This window comes from Lacerta agilis, chromosome 6 (genome assembly GCF_009819535.1).
Source record: "Lacerta agilis isolate rLacAgi1 chromosome 6, rLacAgi1.pri, whole genome shotgun sequence".
Taxonomy (NCBI): domain Eukaryota; kingdom Metazoa; phylum Chordata; class Lepidosauria; order Squamata; family Lacertidae; genus Lacerta; species Lacerta agilis.
The window spans coordinates 21,806,452-21,828,649 of NC_046317.1; the positions used below are offsets into that span (position 1 = coordinate 21,806,452).

Consider the following 22,198-nt stretch of genomic DNA (forward strand, 5'->3'; position numbering starts at 1 on the left):
GTCGTGACTTGCACAGGTGTTCTGAAGATCACTCACTCCAAGTTCCACTTGGCGGCGCCTTAATGGAGACAGATTCTCCCTTTTTTCCAATCATACTGACTGTTCCTGGACAGAATCAAGTTACTCTGAATTAGGTCTGGGCTTTCTGTCATGGCTGAACTGAGACGTCACAGCTCGAATCATTGCCTGAGCTATGAGAAATAGTGGCAGCTAGCTGAGAAAAGACTTGAGCGCTCGGCTGTGACCAAGTGGGTGTTCCCAAACCTCTCCTCACAATTGGGAGCTTCGTAAACCATTTTTTGTCAGAGAACTCCAGCTTAAAATCCAGTGTAGTAGCATGAAGCATATGTACTGGATAGCAAGAACAGAGTATAAACGAGGCTCATTTTGAATACACACACACACACACACACACTCATTTATTCACACTCTTGTTTTTGTTATATGTCTAGAAGCTCAAAGTATGGTGTGGGCAATTATAGTAGGTCAGTCACAATGTCTTTTTTTAAGCTTTCAATTGGCTCTATTCTCTGGTGAGTACCGTATTTTTCCATGTATAAGACTAGGTTATTTTCTTAAAATATTGTGCTAAAAAATTGGGGTCGTCTTATACATGGATAGTGGACAGGTGGGACAGGCGATTGGTGGGTGCTGCAGCGTTTTTGTTGGTGATTGGTGGGTGCTGCAAGGTCCACTGGCTATTGGCTGCTGCGGCAATTTGGCGGGCGATTGGTGCTTCCAGTTGGTGAGCGTGCAGCCGGTTGCTTGCTTTGCCGATGTGCGTGTGATTGACTATTGCGTGCCTGCTGCAGGTGAGCGATTTTTGGCACCCCCCCCAAAAAAAGTTCAACAAGTCTGGGCAATCCCCCTCCCCCGAAGAAAGCTCAACAACTCTGGGCAATCTCCCCCCCCCCATTTTCTTTATGCGGAGTCCCAAAAAAGAGGGGGTGTCTGGGGCAGTCTCACACATGGAAAAGTACTGTACTTCTTAGGTGCTACTTAATGTTTTAGGTAGGGTTGCCATATTTCAAATAGTTAAAAGTCCGGACAGAAAAGTTGTTGCACTACATTTTTGAGCTCTTTTTATAGAAAATCAGCAAAAACGACACTGGCGACATGGGTTGCCACACTTCCAGATTTTCCTGTTTCCCGATTTTCGCCTAGATATTGCTGCTGTCTGCAGTATTCTGCATGTGTCCGGGAAATTCCGGACGTATGGCAACCCTGTTTTAGGGTGACCTGGGGAGCTAGGACTGAAAGGAAGATAGGCTGGAAATAGCACAGACTTTTTAGGGGGAGGGAAGGAAGGTAGTAAGAAGCAGGAGTCAACAGCTATGACTCTTCTCATGTTTGTTACTGGGGACAATATCCAACCTATCTTCTTTGACACACTACTCAGAATTGATCTGGCATGTGTAACCACTTCACCATGCCAATGCCACCCATCCATCCATTCTCTAAAGCACTTTCTGAAAGTTGGCTTGCCTCCTGTCAACTATAGCTACCACAATGTGTTAGTTTAGGATATGCCCGAACTCAGCTTGTCTGCCAGACACATCTGCACATTAAACTCCAATGACCAGAATAACCACACATGAGTTGCAGCACAAAACAGAAAATGAGATTCCCCCCCTACTAATTATACCAGTAGGCACAAATTTGAAGTACAGGGTTGCATTGAACCATGTGTTACTCAGAGCAAAACCCACTGAAATTAATGAATCTTAGACAGCAATGAATGTTGACTTCAATAGGTCTACTCTGAGTAGCACTAGCACTGAATACCACCCATAGGAATTTTCCCTTGAGTTGCGAATGCTGATGGGAAAGTTGCCAGGTCCAAGTAAGGATGGACCAATGTGTCAATTTCAATTTCTCTGTTTCTCATTTGTCCAGTCTTAAGTTCAGTTTTCCAAATGTCCACGTCAATTTAGGATTATTTTTTTTAAAAAAGTCCTCATGAAAATTCATCAGCATTTAATTGCATTTCCCCGATACACTAGTTTGCATGCAATTTTATCTAATATACACTTTTAAAAAAGCAATTCTCCCTAATACAATGCATCTTTGTAAGTTAATTTGAACAATATATATATATACTTCTCTGCACAATTTGTCCCAGTTTATGTATTTTGTACACATTATGGAAATTGCAAAATTGGGAGAAGCACGAATTTCGAAGAATGGCTGTGCTTCTGTTCTTGAATTATTTTTGGTGGTGCAAATTAAATAGGCTCACCTTCAGATGCAAACTAAATTGAATTATCCCTTCATCTCTAGTGGCAACTACAGTCCTATCTTTAAAAGTTTTTGAGAGAACTTTGCAACAACTCCCTTTTCCAGCTCAAATGAAGGCTTCCCCGCCTTCAGTTTACCTCAAAGTCTGAATTTATCAAAATGTTTTCTTTAGTGACCATGTTACATGAAATAAAATATTCCTTAGTGATGGAATATCTCGAGCTACTGTAACAAGACACAAGGCATGGCATGCAAGAGTGCTCTTAAAAACCATGGCATACCAGTTAAATCTGGAGCAATAACCATTTACACTATTGATTTCTGTGTGACATTAAGACATTATTCTCTTTGGTTGTCAAAGGTTAATAATAGCTGAATTTTGGACAGAAGAATCAACACAAACATTGCCAGGTAAAAACAGTAAATTGTTTCCTTCTGAAGCAAAGTCAATACATGACTCTTTTCTTCTTTTTCTTCCAAGTGGCAGCTTCTTGTGAAGGCCTGGGGGAGAAGGGTAAGAGAAGGAAATGCCTTCCTCCTTTCAAGCCCACTGGTTCTTCACTAACCAGTTCCTCCACTAACCTACTCATCTTCAGTCAATTCTGCCAAATATTTGATCACTCTCCCACAGAAAAGGTCCGTTCTGTCTACTTTCCATATAGAAAATAGTTTCGTGGGGAAGGAAAGTGGCTTTCATATTGCTCCTCCAATTCAGTTCCCCAGAATCTCCATTTAAAATGTGTTAGGTGGAAGTAGGGTTGAGCAAATGTGTCAATTTTAGTTTCTCTCAGATTCTCATTTTTCCAGTCTCAGGTCGATTCCCCCCACATTTCCGTGACAGTTTTCTTTTCTTTTCTTTTCTGAAGACCTCATGGAAATTCATCAGAGTTTTATTTCGAATGTCTCTTAATATATACGTTTGAATGCAATTTTGCCTAATATACGCCTTCGTGAAAAGCAATCTGTTATCACACAAGGCATATTTTGCATGCTATTTCCATGAACATATGCATCTTTACACACACTTTACCCCTATTCTTGAACATGTTACTTGGCTGAGGACCCCATTACAAAATTTGGATAAGTGCACATTTTGAATGATGCCTGTATTTCAGTTCACACATTGCTTTTCTATGTGTTGGAAGCCTCCCAGAGTGGCTGGGGCACCACAGCCAGATAAACAACAATAATTAATTAAAATGTGAACTGAATTGAACTTCTCCTCCATCTCTAGGTAGACAGATGCTTGCTATTTCCTCAGTTCCCAGCATGTTCACAGCAGCATCTCCTGGGTCTCAGGCCATGCGGTGGAAATTCCAACCATCCCTCCTCCTCACATTGAATAGTTTGCACAAAAGGTGAGGTCAGGGTCAGGGATCCGGGTAAAGACAGTGGGTAGAATTGACTGAAGTGAGTGTGAGAACACAGCAACTTTGGGTCGCAGAACCAAAGCTTCCTTCCTTCTCCTTCCCTAATTGCATCCTCCAGATCGACTCCGGATGCTTGGAGAAGGAGCCCCCAGAGCAAATTTTGAGAGTGCATGGACACAAAGGAGAGGGGATGTTTTCTTGTGTGAGTGGAAATAATTCCACTCATGTAATGACTTCGAAGGATACAATCCACTGACACTTGCATTTCAGACGAAGGACGACTGTGGTTGCTCTAAGGTCCAATTCAAAGTGGATCCAAAGAAGCAGATGTATAAAGTCCAGCATCCCTCCTCTCCTGCCACATCACGCATCACTAATATATTGTGCAGATTGAATTAAAAATGCTCCATGCAAGCAGGTATCTCTAATCTTATTTATGCCACTGAAAAACGCAAAAGATTTAGCTGAAAAATGCAAAAGAATTAGCTGTAGAGCGCCCTTTTAAACTGATAGCCAATGGGGAGAAAATAGACTTTCCTGACTCTTACAGGGCAAAACATTTTATCCTGGCCATTTCTATAGGAGTAAAATAGTATTTCTTCTATCACTGTACAAAAAGGTGGTAGGTGGTATGATTAAACAATATTTCAGCTCTTTAGTTCATGCAGAGGTTACCTGCCAGAGGGCATAAAGGTTTGATTAGGTTTATGTCGGACATGAGAAATTTCAAAGGAAAACCATACACCTTTTCTAATATATGAGTGCTGCACCTACAAATGACTTTTTTTTCTCTCCTGTGGCCAGGTATGGCAAGCATTTAGTCCCTTTCTGATTACTAACAGGAAGAAAAGAATAGGAATCACGGGAAAATAATAATAACAGTCTTTCATACAATCAAGGGTGTGCATTAAAGAGCATAAGGATTATGTACTGGCTAGATCTTTCATTTTTATTTGGTTTTTGGAGCAGAATAAATAGATTGTTGATGGTATTTGATCTCAGCCCTGATAAAAATAAAATGGAAAATGATTTTAAAGCCTTGAAACTGCTCTGTTTGGTAATTTCAACAGTCCATCTAGCCAAGCTCCCTGCATCTGAGAACAACTCCTCCTGTGTTTAAAGAACCTACGAGGTGTAACAAATTCCTTTAGAGCAGTGATGGCCAAACTTGGCCCCCCAGCGATTTTGGGACTACAGTTCCCATCATCCCTGACCACTGGTCCTGTTAGCTAGGGGTGATGGGACTTGTAGTCCCCAAACAGCTGGAGGGCCAAGTTTGGCCATCGCTGCTTGAGAGAAAGGGGCACATTCAGGCAAGTTAATGGCATCAATCCAATGTCTGTGTACTAAAGCAGAGATAGCAAATCTGTGGACTCAAACTCCCATGGGCTCCAGCCAACACAGCCAATGGTCAGGATTGATAGGAGCTGTAGCCCAAACGCAGATTCCAACAGGACCACAGATTCCCCCGTTGCTGTATTGTAACCTTGTGCTGAGGCTACACTGACGTTGGTGCATGTGAGAACATAGTAACATAATAAGAGTCCTCCTGGGTCAGAACAAACATTGATCTACTTCCAAGTCGGTCTCCCATCCCCCTTCTCCCTGTGCTCACTCATCAGTATCCAGCCATTCCCTGACTTCTGCACCTTTCCCAGCTCTATAACCACCATTTTGGGGTGTTCCAACCAGGAACTGTACACAATGTTCTGAGGGTGTTTACATCATGGATTTTATACTGGCATTATGTTATTGGCAGTTTTTATTTCTTTCTTTTCCATTTCTAAGAATCCATAACACAGAATTTCATCATTTCCACAGCTTTTAATGTTTAATAGACTATTGTATTTTTTAAATATTTTGTTGGAAGCCACCCAAAACGGCTGGGGAAACCCAGCCAGATGGGCAGGGTATAAATAAATTATTATTATTATTATTATTATTATTATTATTATTATTATTATTATTATTATTATTATTATTATTATTATTATTACTACTACTACTACTACTGCAAACTGGGCTGATGTTTTCATTAAGCTATCTGCCATGGCTCAAAGTTCTATTCCCTGGTCAGTTACTGCAAATTCAGACATGCATGGGAGCATATAGTGTGGTGTATTGGAAAATGTTGGACACTGACCAGAGATATTTAGGGAAAAAGGAAGTAAGCTTTATATTAAGTCAAACCATTTATACCTCTAACTCAGTATTGTCTACACTGACAGTGGCTCGCTGGGGTTTCAGATATCCATCTTTCCGAGATCTATCTTGAGATTTTAAGGACTGGACATGAGACCTTTTGCATGCAAAGAATATGCTCCATCTCTGAATTACAAGCCTTCCTTTATCAGGTTCAAATCCCTGCTGAGGCACAAAGGAAACCGGGTGATCATCTCTGACCTAATTTTTATGAGGGGGAAGGGGAATGAGCAATGTGCACCACCCAAAACATTTGGAGGGCGTGGATAAAAATGGAATAAACAAATAAGTATAAATCATTGAACCAAAAGTAATAATTTAACCATATTATTAAATAATACATTGAAGAAATAAATATAAATAATTGAATCTCTGCAAGAGGAGGGTCACTGGTTTGTTTTTCTTTTCTTTTTGTTTTGTGTTGCCAATTTGTATTTTTAATGTTGTGAACTGCCCTGTGATTTTTGGATGAACACCAGCATACAAATTAAATAAATAATAGGAGTTATTAATAAGGTTACCTTATTAAATGTTATGGTCCGCTTTATAAACACTTACTTTCTGGATTCTACAATGATATTGGGCCAAAAAAAAAAAAAAAAACAACCCTTCACAATGGTTTGTGCTTTCAAAGTCTGCCTTAAGGCTGAATAACACTAAATGCAGCAGATATGTTTGTTCCAGATACCCTGAGGTTAGCTATGGCGAATGCAGGCTTGAAACTGTGACCGGTTTTATGTACAGGGATGGAAAGACCTGTCCATTTCTGACCTGTGTCAGATTCAAGAGAGCAGATTACAAGAAAGCAAATTCCCACTGAACATTAGGAAATATTTATTGTTATTTCTTGGAATTTGGCTTAAAATCAAGGAACGCAGGGGAGGAGAGGTGGATCTAAAAAATGTAGGAATAAAACATATTTGGAAAGCAGCCAGCAGCAAAAGGAAGACATGGAACTAAATGAGTTATTGGTATATTCCAGTAACAGTAGTAATTTTGTCCTTGCTAGAAAGCAACAGCAGGAGAGGAGATTAAAGAAAGCAACAGGGAGAAATGGAAAACAGACACCCAGAAGGCAAAGGGAAAGAAAAGCAGTTAAAGCACACAGAACTCAATAAAGAAATAGTGGGAAATTATATGTGACCTAGTAAAATACGATAAACAAATAAGAAAAAAAAATGCTAACGAGAAATGGCAACAAATCTGAAAGAAAAGTAAAAGGTAAAGGGCTGATTTGTGCTTGGTTCGATCTCGTTGTTTGTCATTCCAACTTGAATTAACCAATGATTGCTGGATGGGTGAACAGTTTCAATCAATCAATAAATATATCAATCAATCAATCAATCAAAACATTTGATGTTTGGGCCAGAGGTCATAATGAGATCAAGTAGACAAAAAGCTTAACTCAACTGTGTGCAGACACGGTTCAAAATATAATAGAGAGTAGGCAGCCAAACGTAAAACAGAAGGAATTGTCACAAACTGTTGCAATTTAATCTGCAATGCAAATACATCTTTACAAGCCTCATGCACTGCAAACAAAAATTGATAACTGCTTCTTTAAGATTCAGAGGGGTCTCATGTCTCTTGCTTACTAGGTAGGCTCATGTCCCTCTGAAATGTATTCTCCAGATCTGCTAGTGGAATTTTCCATGTGAGATACCAGAGTAGGGCCTATTACTAAACGACTGGGCCCGAGACAAAGGTCACTGAAACATCACAGGTATTTAGCCTTGCCTTGCGGCTGAGATGCTTAAAGTCAGCTGGTCAATTTTATTTTTAACCCTTGACCTCATCTAGCCATAACAAATTCTTTTGGGGAACCATCAATCTTCAGTCCTTGCTAGGTTGTAATTATAGTTCCATCCAACATGGGATAAAATGAGAGTCTGGATTTCTCCCATAGGGGGAACATTATTTCATTGGAAGGTACCGATACTTTCCCCAAGAATAAAAATTAGGGTCGTATATATAGCATTAGTATATATATGTTAGTGCCAAAGAGTGAATCAAACTACACACCGCACTATTCCTGAGACACTGAAAAGCAAAGCTGTGTGCAACCCTTACAGAGAAGAAAAGAAAGTCTGCAAGAAATCCAGTTTTATATGTGTGTATGCATTACATATGGTGCATTTGAGTTCTTGTATAATGCACAAGTGGGAATGGGTGAAAAATCGAGAAGCAGCAAGTTTGGATTAATTAAATTTTGTCATAAGATTTGAAGCTCATTCATTGTTGGAGGCAGATAAGCATTTGACCTTCAAACAAACTTCTAATTTCACAGCATATTGGGGGGTAGCGGGAGGGGGAGAAAAGGGACACAGATGGCCAGATGGATACTTTCTGATATAGGATGGAATAGCACACACACGCTATTCCACACACACACATTCAAGGTTTTGTGTTTCTAGTCAAGGTAAATCCTGAAGGGGTTTTTCATCAAGATAGAAATTCAAGCTTCCCCCCTCCCCCACCCATTTCTTTCTTTTGCATAAGCCGTTTTCAACCTGCGCCAGCAGGAATAATGTATGCAAGTACTGGAAGCCTCTTGAATGTGTAGTCAGTGGGGAGCAGCCTGGCTACATGCGTTTTTACATATCTTCGAGCTAGAGCGGAATCAAAGAGCCAACTGCTGAATTTCAGAGCCCAAGGCTATCCTGTGGATTTATAAGACCCCTTGAAGGAATCAGATCCATAAGCCAATAATATGCCAACGTTATTATTATAAAAACATATATGTATATAACAGTAGTGTGTTTTGCTTCCCGTATAAAGTGGATTTTTTTATTTTAATATTTTATACTCTTCTATTATCTTTTTAACCAAGTTACTCATTTAAAAGTTATTTCACTGGCTCGGAGCATCGCACTATGGAAATCGAGTCGGTGTTAACTTACAATTTTCATCCCGAAGAATGCTGTGCACCCCAAAACACTTCCTGATTGTTTTTATTTGAATTCATAAAGCGGAACAACTTGTATTTCAGCTCCCCTCTTCCTTGGTATAAACACTCTTGTCACCTTTCCAACCTTCCCTTTTCTCGGTCCTTCCTTAAACAAGCAGGCATCCCCTTCCGAGGGGATGAATACTGTGACATTTCAGACAGATAGGTGCAGGGATTTTTGTGTGCAAGGAGAGTCTTCAAAGTTTTTAAGGGAGGGAAGAGATGCACACATACACATCATTGGGGGTAAGCATACAACACAGAAGTGCCCCTAGCAAGTAATCTGCAAAATTTCAGGAAGATTGGTGCAGGGGTTTTTGTGCAAACGCAATTAGTTGCGTGTTTAGACCTTTAACCCTCCCCACATAAATTCACACAAGAGACAAATATTTGGTTTGGTTTTTGGCAGAATTTAGGCCACAACGTTATTGATTACAACCAAGTGAGTGGTTGCATAGGTTCTGGTTCGACTATCTCCTTGCACCCTTGCAGGTAGAACTGTCCCAGAGCCACGTTCGTAGGGCAGACAAGGATGAACACCAGGGACAGCTGCTGGTAGGGGTATCAGCTGTCCTGATGTCCCCGGGACTCAGGCACCGGCCGGACCCCTTTCGGGGACCGACAAACCAATGAGTCCCTGGATTCCTGTACCGGAATAGCCTGCATTTGCATAGGTGTGGCCACATCACGTGCCATGCCTATCACCTGAACCAGAGCCTATCCGCAACTTACAAGTTGTGACTAATTGCTACACGGCAGGCGAAATCCAAATGGCACCAGCCAATCAGCCAAGTGGGGAAAATTCCTGCCGTGCCCCTGCCCCAAAAGCAGGCTACACACGACAGCATATATTAGGTGCAAGCCCTAAATATAGGGTGAGGTGGGTGGGTGTTCCGATGTGAAAGGCCCCAAAGAGGAAGCTCAGCACCCTCGCATGGGCTTAAATAGGTCCCGCGTTGCTGTATTTTACGACGTCCCATTGGTCAGATTTCACCCCAGCAACACGGGACCGACCTATCAGGGGTTGTGGCCATGATTTCTAATTACCCCCACAACAGTGGGTCGGGTTGCCGGTCGCACCACAACATGGGCCCTCTTTCAATGGAGGACCCGATTTTCTAAAGTTGTGTGTGGGAGATGGCTACTTCGTTTCCTGCTCAGTTGATTTCAGCTGGAAAGTCCCTTCTACATATCTTCCAAAAGCACAGCGATTGGATGTGAAAAAGAGAGCTTTGGTAAGATTATCTTCTGATTTGAAGCTATAGCCATCCAATACAAAATAAAAGCTCCTCCTCTCGCTCCCTCCTGTTACATGGAGAGCTTCTGGAAATACAACAACGAAAGCTTCTAAAGATCTTCCCTAAATAATTGTTGTCCCTTTTCCGGGACTGAGGCCCAGTCGTTACTTTATGTAAGGTTTTAATTGGTGTTTTCATGTGTGGGACAGTGGTGGCAATACTGATTTCTATCATTGTATTTTTATGGTTGCAAGGTGCATTTGGAAAGTTTTGCCTGGAAAAGCAGCAGAGAAATAATTTAAAACAACAACCACCATCAGTCTGTTTTCTTAGACCTCTGAAGTGCTGACGTGGTCCAGTGGCTTCAGAGGAAGCCTGATTCATGCCCCTTGAGACACAATGTCACCTCAGAAGATCCCCACATTTCCCCCCAGAGCTGTCCAATTTGACTCTCGGTTCAAGATTGATCAAACAGAATGCACACCCCTAAATAATACATGTAAATCTGAAAGAGTTCCTAAAGTGACTGACATGTTTGGCCATTTATAAATGATCTCCTTTACTAGTATGAACATGTTCATGGAGAGCTCACACAATACATCAACATACTTTGTGATTTTGTGTCCCCTAAAATGACATGATGGCAGTGCACCATGCCACTGGAAAGTTGTCAGCAACACAGTCCAACCTGCACTGCTGTCTGCTACTGCAGTCCAAACAATACAAAATAAGAGGAGCGAGGCAACCCGTAAGTCACTGCCATTATTCATCAAATAAACAGAGAAGGGCAGATACAGTCAAATGTTGGATCCCGAACGCCTCCGTTTTGGAACGTCTCGGCTCCCAAAGACTGAAAACCCGGAAGTAAATGCTCCGGTTTTAGAATGTTTTTCGGAAGCCGAACGTCCGATGCGGCTTCCACTTGAGTGCAGTAAGCTCCTGCAACCAATCGGAAGCTGTGCCTCGGTTGTCAAACATTTCAGAAGCTAAACAAGCTTCCAGAACAGATTACGTTTGAAAACCGTGTTTTGACTGTAATTAATTCGGTGTAAAGGATGCATGAAACACTCAAGTCTCAGTAGAATGCCAATAAGGAGTCAAACCACTTGGGCTTCCCGGACGAATTTGGGTGCTACAATTGAAAGGGCCCTGTCCTACGTCCCTCGCCAATTGGATTCTCAGCGTCCAATGAATGTGGAACAAGGCCTCAGGCACTGATAGTAGTGGACTGGTGTGTCTACTTTGGAGTTTACAAGTGCAGGATTGGACTACCAGGCATTCAGTTAACAGAATGACAAACCCACCAGTTTAGAAGGAGCCTCATGTTGTCTCCTCGCCCAGCTTCTAATAGCCATAAAATGCCACGGCTGTAGCTAACCTTCTGTAAAATGCCTCTGAGCTCAAAATCGCTTGTACTGCATTTCCCCAGAGACGCTGGTCAACATTAAGAATGTATAAAGTACAATTCTCTCAGAGCATTTTGGCAACTATTTGTTATGATATTGCTTCCTGTCAAGCGCATAATGCAATTTTGCCTTCCATAAAAATAAACGCGCTGTTTGTGTGTGTGTGTGTGAAATCTCAGGCTCTTGTCATTTCCCACATTTCTGCCACTAAATATTTAAACAAGGGGAGGCCAGAGAATCCCAAGCTAGCAATCGGCTTCATGTAGTTTACCTCCCTAAGGTTAGACTACGAATGAAATGGTGCTGCATCATAGAAGAGACTTAAAAGAGATAGCCATTAAAAGCCCTACCTGCCCACAGGCTAGGCCCATGCCTCTCTCTCCCATGCCATGCGGACATGATAAATTTAACTCCAGGGCATCTGCTCCAGAAGCCTGTATGACACACAAGAAAGAAAATATCAAATATTAACTGCTAAAATGGTACACCACTTCAGTGAAGGTAATTTCCCAAATGACAACCTGATGTGTAGATGTATAACTCATGCCACATGTAATATCCACCCCCCCTCACAACCCATCAATATTTACTTTTAGTTTATGACTAATTCAGTGCAAAATGCAATTTGAAGGAACAAAACACAACAAACTTTTAAAGGGGTTACATTGCAAAATGAACTATAATCTGACACAGACAACTTTTGTTAACCTCTCTTTCCCCCTTCCAAAAATACCTCTGGAATCATGGCAGTTCTACTAATTGTACTGAATAATCATATGAGTAATATGCTAAATAATGATAGAAGTCTGGGCTGTATCACTTCATAATGCAGGTGAAAGGCCAAAGGTGTATGAAATGGTTGAACATTTCTCCCAAGTAAAATATATAGGGGACAGATGCAACAGAGAATAGTCTATTAAACCCTTCTCTCTGACAAACTTGTATTTTACATGACCAAAATTTCTCACAATGGGTATTTTGTTAATTGTTTCAGATAACAGCTTATGGCTGGTGGTCTCCAAACATGGATAAATCCATTACATTTGTTTGATGTTGGTTTGCTTGTAAAACAGAAACAATTTTAGAGGACGTTATTAGTTCTGGAAATACATTAGGGTTCTGTAGAGAATGGACTTATTGGAGGATATAAACATACACGATACATATACCAGAAACTGTTACATAAAATCCAAGCTGGGATGGGGCTGTGTCTAAAGACTTTTCATGCTAAAATCTAACCAAATGCAATTTGAGCTTTTCCACTGCAAGCCACCTCTTTGGGCTTAAATTGCCCCAGCCTTCCCTTGGGATTCTATTCCTCACACTTTATTATCAGGAGCACAGAGCTCCCAATCCTGGAAATATGCAGATAAATTGCATGGTGCAGTGAAGTATGAGCAAAACAACATGTCAAGGAGGTTTGCGGATCAGGCGGCAGTGTGAAAGAGGGATTGCTACCCATGGCTTGTATATGCACTCCTCCGTGGATCAGCTGTACCATTAGGTAGAGTGGGGCAGCCACCTCAGGCAGCAGGTGCTAGGGAGTAGGAAGTGGGGCAAGGTGTTTGAAGGCAGATCTGTGAGTGCCAAGTGGCCTGGTCTGTTCATCCTTAGAGAAGCACCTCACCAGGTGAGATGGAAGCAGCTCCTATCCTAGTTTCCCAGCAGGTAAGTCACTGCCGCTTGCTGGGAGGGAGACAGGGAGGGGCGAGGCGGCAGGAAGGTCAGTGCAGTGTAGACGCACCAGCAGGAAGGCTGGATTGGCTCTGACTGTGCAATTGCTGCTGTGGCAACAATGACCCACTGGCCAGGAAGCTATCTCCACCTCACCATTCACTGCTACACCTTTAGCTAGCCTGTGGTCCTTGGCTTTCAATGGAGAACAGAATCCAGTTGCCAGCACTGAAGTTAAGATTCATCTGCATCCGTTTGACTTTTGTAAATGTAATTTTGGGGTTGAGTACCTTGTCCTTTGCCTCTGAAAGCAAAATGTCTTGGTAGCCAACCCTGCTCACCTTTGCCACTGGTGAATATATATATATGCATTGTTTTAAAAATAGGAGTCACAGTGGGGTAAAATGAAGCATGAATGTTGTGCATCCGTGCATCAGAGGAATCAAAAGTTCCCTGCACTGGTTTCTGGATTTGCACATTGAGAAAGGTTTCATGGAACTAATCTCCCTACTAAGATCTGGTGGTGGCAGCAAATTTTCCTCTATGTGCTTAGTTCTTTAGCCCCCTCAGCCCTCTACCAGTATGCACTTAAGTGCAGCACATGAATGGGGAGATGGCAGATATGGTTGGCAATAAAATCTCATGATCACTTGAGGAAATCTCAGCAGTTGCAAGTCATAAGGATTGTTGCTGCTAATGAAACCTGCTATCCCTTTTCACACAATGTGTTCTGTCCAAGGAAGGTCCCAAATTCAAAGTGTATTGTTTGAATTGATCCTTAATCCCATTTAGGGTTCGCGGGCAAGGCTTCGAGGTAGGTCTCATCACAGAATAAATAATGATAATTGAGCTGCCCAATATTTGGCTGTCTATCTAAAGGTTAGCAAAAGTCATTTAAGCCAAGGATCTGATGGCAAACACTCTTGCTGTTGATTCCAAAGTGAAGTCAAGAAAAGCGCACTGAGAATATGGAAGCAAGCAAGAGAGAAAGAAGTCGGCTAAACTTCTTTAAAGGTCACATTTAATTGTGAGACAGGAAATAGGTCTTATATTATCTGAACACTTTCCCAATTGTTGTGAATTATGAAGGAATAGCAGGTCTACTGTTAAAAGACTTGGGCCACAAAAATCTTTATTCAAGTCTCAAGAAAGAGGAAAAACCTGGTGATTTCTAGAGAATTATGGTGTGGACTTCAGGAAATCTGTGCTTGAAACGAAATATGTTATCTTCACCATTCAAGACACCATTAAAACAGGTCTAGCCCACCTAAGTAAATGCTCCTGCTCAGAGGCTTATAACTCCACACAAAGAAGAAGGGCAAAAGCAAAAAATCTGCCCCTTTGTCCCAATTTAAAAGCCCCAGGGCATTATGTGGAGAACGTTGGTTCCTCAAGGCTGCGTTTTAGAGGCTGCTTTGAAGTCAGGCAGCAACAAATGTGAAATGAAAGCTCAACAGAATTGTCTTGAGTTCAGGCTTGAACCCTCAAAATACCATTAGAATATCTTATCACCTGAGCCACAGACGACATGGCCTCCTCAGGCTATTAGTCTCCTCAGGAAACTGCATCTGTGTGCCGTAATAGATGTGACTTTAACAGCAAGCAAGCATGGAAGCGTAGTTTTTAAAATCCCAATAGCTGCTGCAGGAGTGTGTGTGAACAGAGATGAGAAATGTGCACAGAAGATGCAGCAACATCTTCCACAATGCTTCATGAGGGGAATCTTAACATATACATGCAGCGGAATTTATTCCTAGGCCAAGGGAAGGAGCATGTGAGAAGGGGTGGGATCCAGTTGTACTTAAATGGCCAGGGCTGTTCCAGTCACAAAACAACCACCCCAGACCAAAGAATTCTGAAGTATATCTCTTCATTGAATTCAGAAACAAAGGGTCAACCCACACAATGGAGACTCCTGCATACCTTTAGGGTGTTTTGTGGTTTGTTTGTTTTTAAGAAAAAGAGGTGCCAGAGCTCACCATGAACTTCTCCCTTGTTCTCTTAGAATGGCAGTGATGCCCACCTGAGAGCTGCTAGAACTGAGTTCTGGTGAGTTGCAGCTGGAAAAAAGCCCTGAGCTTTAGAACCTTTTTAGAATAAATGGTTTTATGTAACTTGCTTTTAAAGAATATTTTAGACTACTATAAACCACTTAGAGGACTTTTGTCCTAGGAAGCGGTATATAAATTTTGTAATAGACCCTTGAAATCTACTCCTTTTTAATTACTGAAGGTGCAGGGACACAATTTTCTGTTGTAGCTGTCACCTTTATCAGTAGATACTGATCTACTAGCAAACCCAATAAAAGCCAAAGCAACTGTGGATTTGGTGAGTGGTTCTGCAGCAGTTCTCGCCTTATCAAAGTCAGCGGTACTGCGATAGAGTAAGTGGTTTAAGAGTCAAGCGGGGAGAGGGGGATAACTTCAGTCAGTATTAAACATACTTTCTGATTTAGCAAAGCAGGAAAAAACCCCTCTCCATGTGCTTTAAAATTATTACTTAGGCAAGGTTAGAATCTGGTTTGCATTTTGTTGTTTCTGAGCGACAGGAGTGACTTTTGCCTGCTGTGTGGCCATGGTTTAGAAAGTCCAAAGAGACCCATCAGAAGAAATGCTATCCATCATTTTCCTCAAGCGTTCCCCTTCCCGTTGAGCTTCACAACCTATGCATGTGGGCTTGTTGTTATTTTTGTTATTTACTTCCATGACAGGTTGACCTTTAGTGTATATGGCTGGCCTCCTATGGAGACCTGACTGCAACTCCTCTAGGGCTTATGCACCTTGGAAGGTCACAAGTATTTGGCAGGGAGAGGGTTGTTTTCTTTCTTCTGTTTTTTTTTTTTATTATTATTAAAAATTCATGTAGGCCATAACCTGTGGGGCAATGTTGAGAATTTGCAAAATAAGAATGATTTTATCATTTCTAGAAAAACAATAATTGAGAAGTAATAATTGAGGGGGGAAACCTGCCATGCTTTTAAAAAAATATTAAGACCAAATGGAATGATATACATGACCAATAAAAAACTGCTGAAGCAGAATTTCACAAGGTATACTCTCCATTCATTTCAGAAGAAGAGGAACTTGAACAGCAGGGATGAGGACCGAGGGCCTTCCAGATGTTGGACTACAATTCCTGTCGTTCTGACCATGGTGGCTGGGGTTGATGGAGATCAGAGTTCAACCACAACTGGAAAGGAACCACCAGTTCCTAATCCCTGTTGCACAATACCAACATTTATGGATGTAAACAGTGGAGACCATTTTAGATTTTAATAAGGAAAGATGGGGAAACGAGATTTAGCAGTGCATCCCAGGCACTCAACTGGAAGCTGCGGAAGCTGCGTCTGCGTCAGACGTTCAGCTTCCAAAAAACGTTTGCAAACTGGAACACTCACGTTCGGGAGCCAAAATGTTCGAGTCGCAAGGCGTTTGAGAATCAAGGTATATTTGCTCTGAGGACTTTCCTATTTATATCTCCTAATCACTACAATAACTTTATCAACATAAAAAAAATTATAATATTTTTACAACTACTTCGATCAAATTTTAATTTTCATGGGAGTATGCAATAAGTGAACAAATGTGTGTGTGTGTGTGTGTGTGTGTGTGTGTGTGTGTGTGTGATAGATATGCAAAAATAAGAGGCAGAAAATTAAACCGTAGAAACAACACATTTTAAATGCCTTGGTGACTAACAACTAATGTTGTGATCTGACATCTAAAATCTTGCATCGTGGATGCAAGGCACACCTTCCCAAATAGGGAATTCCAGTCAGGGTGCTACCACTGAAAAGGCCATCTTCTTTGTAGCCACATAGCACATTTCCTATAAGGAAAGTACTTGGAACAGGGTCTCAGCAGAATATCTTAAGGCAAGAGTAGACTGGTATGGGAAGACACAAAACACTGCCTCAGGTTTTTGGGTCCCATGCCATTTAATGCTTTAAAGGTTAAGTAACCTCACCTTGAATTCAACAAACTATTTAAAAATTAATCTAGTTTTGAAGCAATGAGACATGCACCTTTTGCAATTGCCCTGACCCAGCTAGGGCCCTTTCATGTGTGGGGGTGAACTTACTCCTCCAAGTGAATGTTGCACATGTAATTTCATAGCTGAATCCACCAACCAGGGCTGTGCCTGCTTTACTCTGGTAATGCAGATTTATCAGCTGTTTAGGATGGGGAGTGGGACAACTGCTCGTTTCTTTTCAGGAGGATCTCACTGGGGCTGTGATGAAGAAAACAATCATTTCATAAAACTCTATCGTTTTGACTATTCCATTTTCTTTTGAGCCTATGGCCTAGCTAAACTGAAAGGGCCTATTCCTGCCTGCTAGTTGTTTTCAGGTACTGCATATAGCGAATGTTCATTTTGGAACACTGAAACCAATATAAACTATTAGAATCGATGGTGGCCATTGTATGCAGGAAAAGAGAATCGGCTAGGTGTGGCAATAGTGGTTCATCTTGAATTGTTTTGTAGACAGATGAAAGAGGATATGGGGAGGCAGTTAATACGTACGGAAATTAGTCAAAGCCTTCATAAGGAAATATATTGGGGGGGGGGGAAACGATTATATGTAATTACATGATATTATGATGAAGCCTGATCTGAAGAGCTACATGGTTTTGATTGGTTCAGGATGGTGACATTGGACTGCAACTGTTAAGATCGCTGTGATCCTTTGAATGGTAAAATGAAATGATGTGTGTAATCTAGAAGTGTATAAGAAACATTGCTTTGGATTATGTTCTTAGCACCTCTTCATTTTCAAGGCTGTCCCAATCCAATTAAGGGCCATCTTTTTACAGTGGTACCTCTAGTTATGAACTTAATTCGTTCCGGAGGTCCGTTCTTAACCTGGAACTGTTCTTAACTAGAGGCGTGCTTTCGCTAATGGGGCCTCTTGCTGCTGCTGTGCCACCGGCACACGTTTTCCGTTCTCATCCTGGGGCAAAGTTCTCAGCTCGAGGTAACTCTTCCAGGTTAGCGGAGTTTGTAACCTGAAGCGTTTGTAACCTGAGGCGTTTGTAACTTGAGGTACCACTGTACTTGGAGCCTGCATCTTATTTTGGGTTTCTGGGAGGGATAGCGCCAGTCTAGGAACACCTTTTAAATTTCTCCAACAGCTGCACACTTGTAGATTTGGATTAGGTCCTAATATTTCACTTTATTTCTCCAAGGACTTGCAGTTTCATTACAGTGCGAGATGAAAACGGTACATTCAGCAGAATCAAACGGCAACATTTTTCCTGTCCCATATCATTTGACACTGCAGACGGCAGAGTCTGTGTTTTGATGCTCCTTCTGTGGTTTGTTTGTTTTTTAATCCTACCTACTCACGGGGGGGGGGGGGATATCAAGGGGAAGACTAAGCCTGAGTCCTTCTCCTTCACACACTAGCTTTTTGATGTACAGGAGAGCCCCCTCCACACTCCCCATGGATGTATTCAAGTGTGCAAACCCCACCTGTAGTCTGCAGTGAAACAGTCCACGAAAAAATTACCACTTGAATATCTAGAGTTCTGGGAAAGGGTAGGAAGATTTGCAGCTTCATTTATAATTTCAGCACACACATTGATGCAGGCAATGCATCTTTCAGCCTATATATTACTGCCTTAATAAAGTATTTCTTGGGTAACCTTGATAAAGCTGCATTTTTAAAGGTTGCTTTAAAAGGGGGGGGGAGTGTGTATGCTAAAATTCCAGGTGCTTGACCAAGATGTTTCATTTGTACAAGTAGGTATTTATTTTATAGGAAAACCAACAAACTGCTATTATGTACAATAGCTTTTGTGTCGCCGACACTCCCCACCCCACCCCCCCTTTGCAAATCTGTATTAGAAGCAGAACAGCATTAAATGAGCCTTTTATACTTTAAATATTCAAGAGTTTTATATTCAAAATTTCTTCTGGTGCTGTCAAACTAGAGTGCCTGAAGGCAGGGTAAGATCAAGTTAGGTTCTCAAAGGTAGAATTAAATTTTATCAGGGCATCCGTCATAATACCGGTATGTGGGTTGCTTAAAATGCAAATAAAAAGTGTAGAGATTCAAAGGCTAAAGAATTTTCAGGTAGAATGCAAAGTCCAGGGGACCGCTTCTATGCAATAGAGTCATTTAATTTACATTTCTACCATTTTAATGAAAACACAGAAGAAACAAGCAATAATAGATATGTCTTAAGCTCTCGGTTTTTTTGCTTGGAATTTCCTTCCTTTCGCAGTCTCTCTCATGGAATAAAAAAGTAAAAAGGGTAAGAGAGAGGAAGGGAGGGAGAGGGAATAGGATGAGAAAGCATATTAAGACACCATTACCTCAGCCACTTTGGAAAGTTCAGTCCAGTCGTCTTTATTATAGCTGCACATGATACTGGCGATGACAATCTGAAAAGATAAGTATTGGTTTATACAATGCTGTATTCCTGAATAATTCCTTCTGCATATATTGCAGTGTTTCTGCTTCTAACCCTCTTCTGATCCTATTTTCTTGTTTTAACTGCAATACAGCAGCCTTGGGGATTTATTTATATACTCGTTGTGATAAAAGACAACAAACGTTGGGCATGAATGGGATTGGGAGGCACTGTGGGGCCACGTAACAATCTTCCAGCACTACCAACCTGAAATCAAATGGCTATTTACTGTAACACCCCCTCCCCAACAATTCCTCAACTCTTCGGCCTTTTCCGTTGGAATTCTGCTAAATGTAAACTTGCCAAATTCAAGATCTTAATAGCTATCTTTAAAAAAAAACCACCTTGAATTTGGCAGCACCTATATCAGGAATTTTGGAGACAAGTAAATAAATAAGATGAAACTAACAGAAAATAAAAATTGAATTTTTGCAAGCAAGCTGGAGACAGGATAATTCGTATGAGAATTTCCCTCCAGTACAGTGGGGTATTACTCCTTAGAAATCATCTCCATGTAAGAAAATAATGTAATGTGCAAAGAGTCTCTAAATGCACAAACACACAGGTTTGCAAAAGTTAACATTAGGGAGGTACAAAGGAAATTGACAGCAACTCAAAAACTCAACAACTTCATCTCTATAGGTGCGAATTAGCACAGTCAGACAAGTAACTGGAGTTTCGAATGGGTCACATTCTTATATTGTATACATCCGGTGTCTGCACAGAAATGCGACAGATTTCAACCACCCCTTGCATGGTCCCACTGATTACAACCCCCCCCCCCCGCCCAATAAGGGTGTACATGTGAATTCACACTCACATATAGATAGATTTAGGGGTAGATGACACAATCAACCCTCTGAGTTTCCAGGCTTGGGGAGCCCCAAACTGTCCCTCAACTACCCATTCTGTCAACTATTGAGCAGCTGGAAGCAATTCTCACAAGCAATTCATCTTCACTTTGTAAAGCTGGCGGTACTGACATACTGTAGGTGCCCAATGCTGTGTTAACTTCTTTAAAATTATTCTTTGTATGAGCTTTAACAAATGGCATTCAGAAGAGCGACTGCGGTCACATGCATCCATGCAAATTTATCATCTTACGTGGCAGGGATGAATCATGCATGCACACTGTGTGTTCAAAGCAATGATACAGGCTTCAATTCAATAAAAAAATAAGGTGTTAAAAATTAAATGGCTGGAGGGAGGGTGCCAATGACGCCCCTTACCTTGGGCATCTTTGGTTTAAGGCCAGCCTATTATATGCAAGAACTGCTATCCTCAGTTAATAGTTTTATCTGAATATGATACACTCACAGACACATATATACTTACCAGCTAAGGATAACAGCTCACACAAAGAACAAAGTGATGTGCCTACAATTATGCCACAATAAAATCCTTAATCTTCACGGTGTCGTGGGACTCTGTTCTTGCTACAACACGCATATCTTCTGCTGCTGCACCCCCAATATTTGTCTCAAATTGAGTGAGGCACAATAACTAATAAATCTGTCATCTACTATAGTTTATTTGCTGGAACAAACTGTGATGGTGCCAGACTATGTTATTATCTGACAGCAACAAAAGCCGGTATCTTCTGTAGCTTCACTGTGTGTATATGAGGGAGATGCAGATTTCCGTTTTATAGCAAAATTATTTCAAACATTAGGCTTAAACTTTCCATGTGGAGATAATTGTGACTGACAGTGCTGTCCAAAACACCTTTTTTCAAAGGAAGGCAGCGGTGGTGGGTTGGGGAGAGAGATGCTTAATTGGATTACTGACATGTGTTCATTTAAGAGAGTGTCCTAATTTTCAAATAACTTTATTCTTAATGTACTATCTGTTAACTGTCCTTCTATTCTTTACAGACACCCAAAAAATCTTCTAGTCTAGGTCCAATTCAAAGGGGTGCTATTAACCTTTAAATCAGCCTTCGACTAGCTGATGCTTTGCAGAAGTTTTGGACTATCCAATCCTATCAGCCCCAGCTAGCAAGCCCTGGTCGAGGCTGATAGGAGTTGTAGTCCAAGCCATCTGGAGAACACCAGGTTGGCAAAGCCTGATGTAAAGCCTTAAATGAATTGGGGCCAAGTTACCGGAAGAAATCCCCCCTCCTTTCTGTTCATACCTGTCCAGAGATCTTCACTGGAGACTTTTACCCAGTTTCTTGCAGTAAAGAATCTGGCTGCATGATGGCCCTGCAAAGGACAGGTCCCACCACCCTATATTTCGTGCTAATGAGACCACCACACAACTTTAAGGAAACGGCGGGGAGACAGGACGGGACAAGTTAAGGCTAATCAGTGACTTAAAAAAAAAATGCACCGTGGTCCAGTCACAGCACCCTAAACCCCTTTGCAAAGGTAGTAGCTATGTTGTAAAGGAACAAACTTAACAAGGCTTGATCTGGGATAAAAAATGGCCACAACTTTATTGATTACAGATGAAGGTGGACTTTGGCTCAGGCATTGGCTACTGGAGGGCTGAAATTTAGAACAGGGTTGCGCCAAGGATTGTCGCATCCCCAAGACACTAATCTACCAAGGTAGCCACACCCAGGCTACCACTGGAAGCGCTATGGCCCATCTGCCCAACACTTTGCTTCTGAACAGAAACTTCCATCTAGACCCCTCTGATAGGGTACCCTGAGTTCACACTTGCTTTAAATTGGGGGTGGTGTATCACTTCACGCAAACCTAGA

General features: G+C 41.5%; 1 protein-coding gene across 2 annotated transcripts in view; it reads right to left on the minus strand.

Moving 5' to 3' along the window:
• The window catches only part of DPYD (dihydropyrimidine dehydrogenase), a 495,134-nt gene that overhangs the window by 127,358 nt on the left and 345,578 nt on the right, over positions 1–22,198 (minus strand). For both annotated transcript variants that reach the window (XM_033151582.1, XM_033151583.1), the window contains exons 15-16: positions 19,394–19,462; positions 11,752–11,835 (exon numbers count right to left, since the gene is read on the minus strand). In XM_033151582.1, the coding sequence (XP_033007473.1) occupies positions 11,752–11,835; positions 19,394–19,462 (153 nt within the window). The remainder of the gene's footprint in view (positions 1–11,751; positions 11,836–19,393; positions 19,463–22,198) is intronic.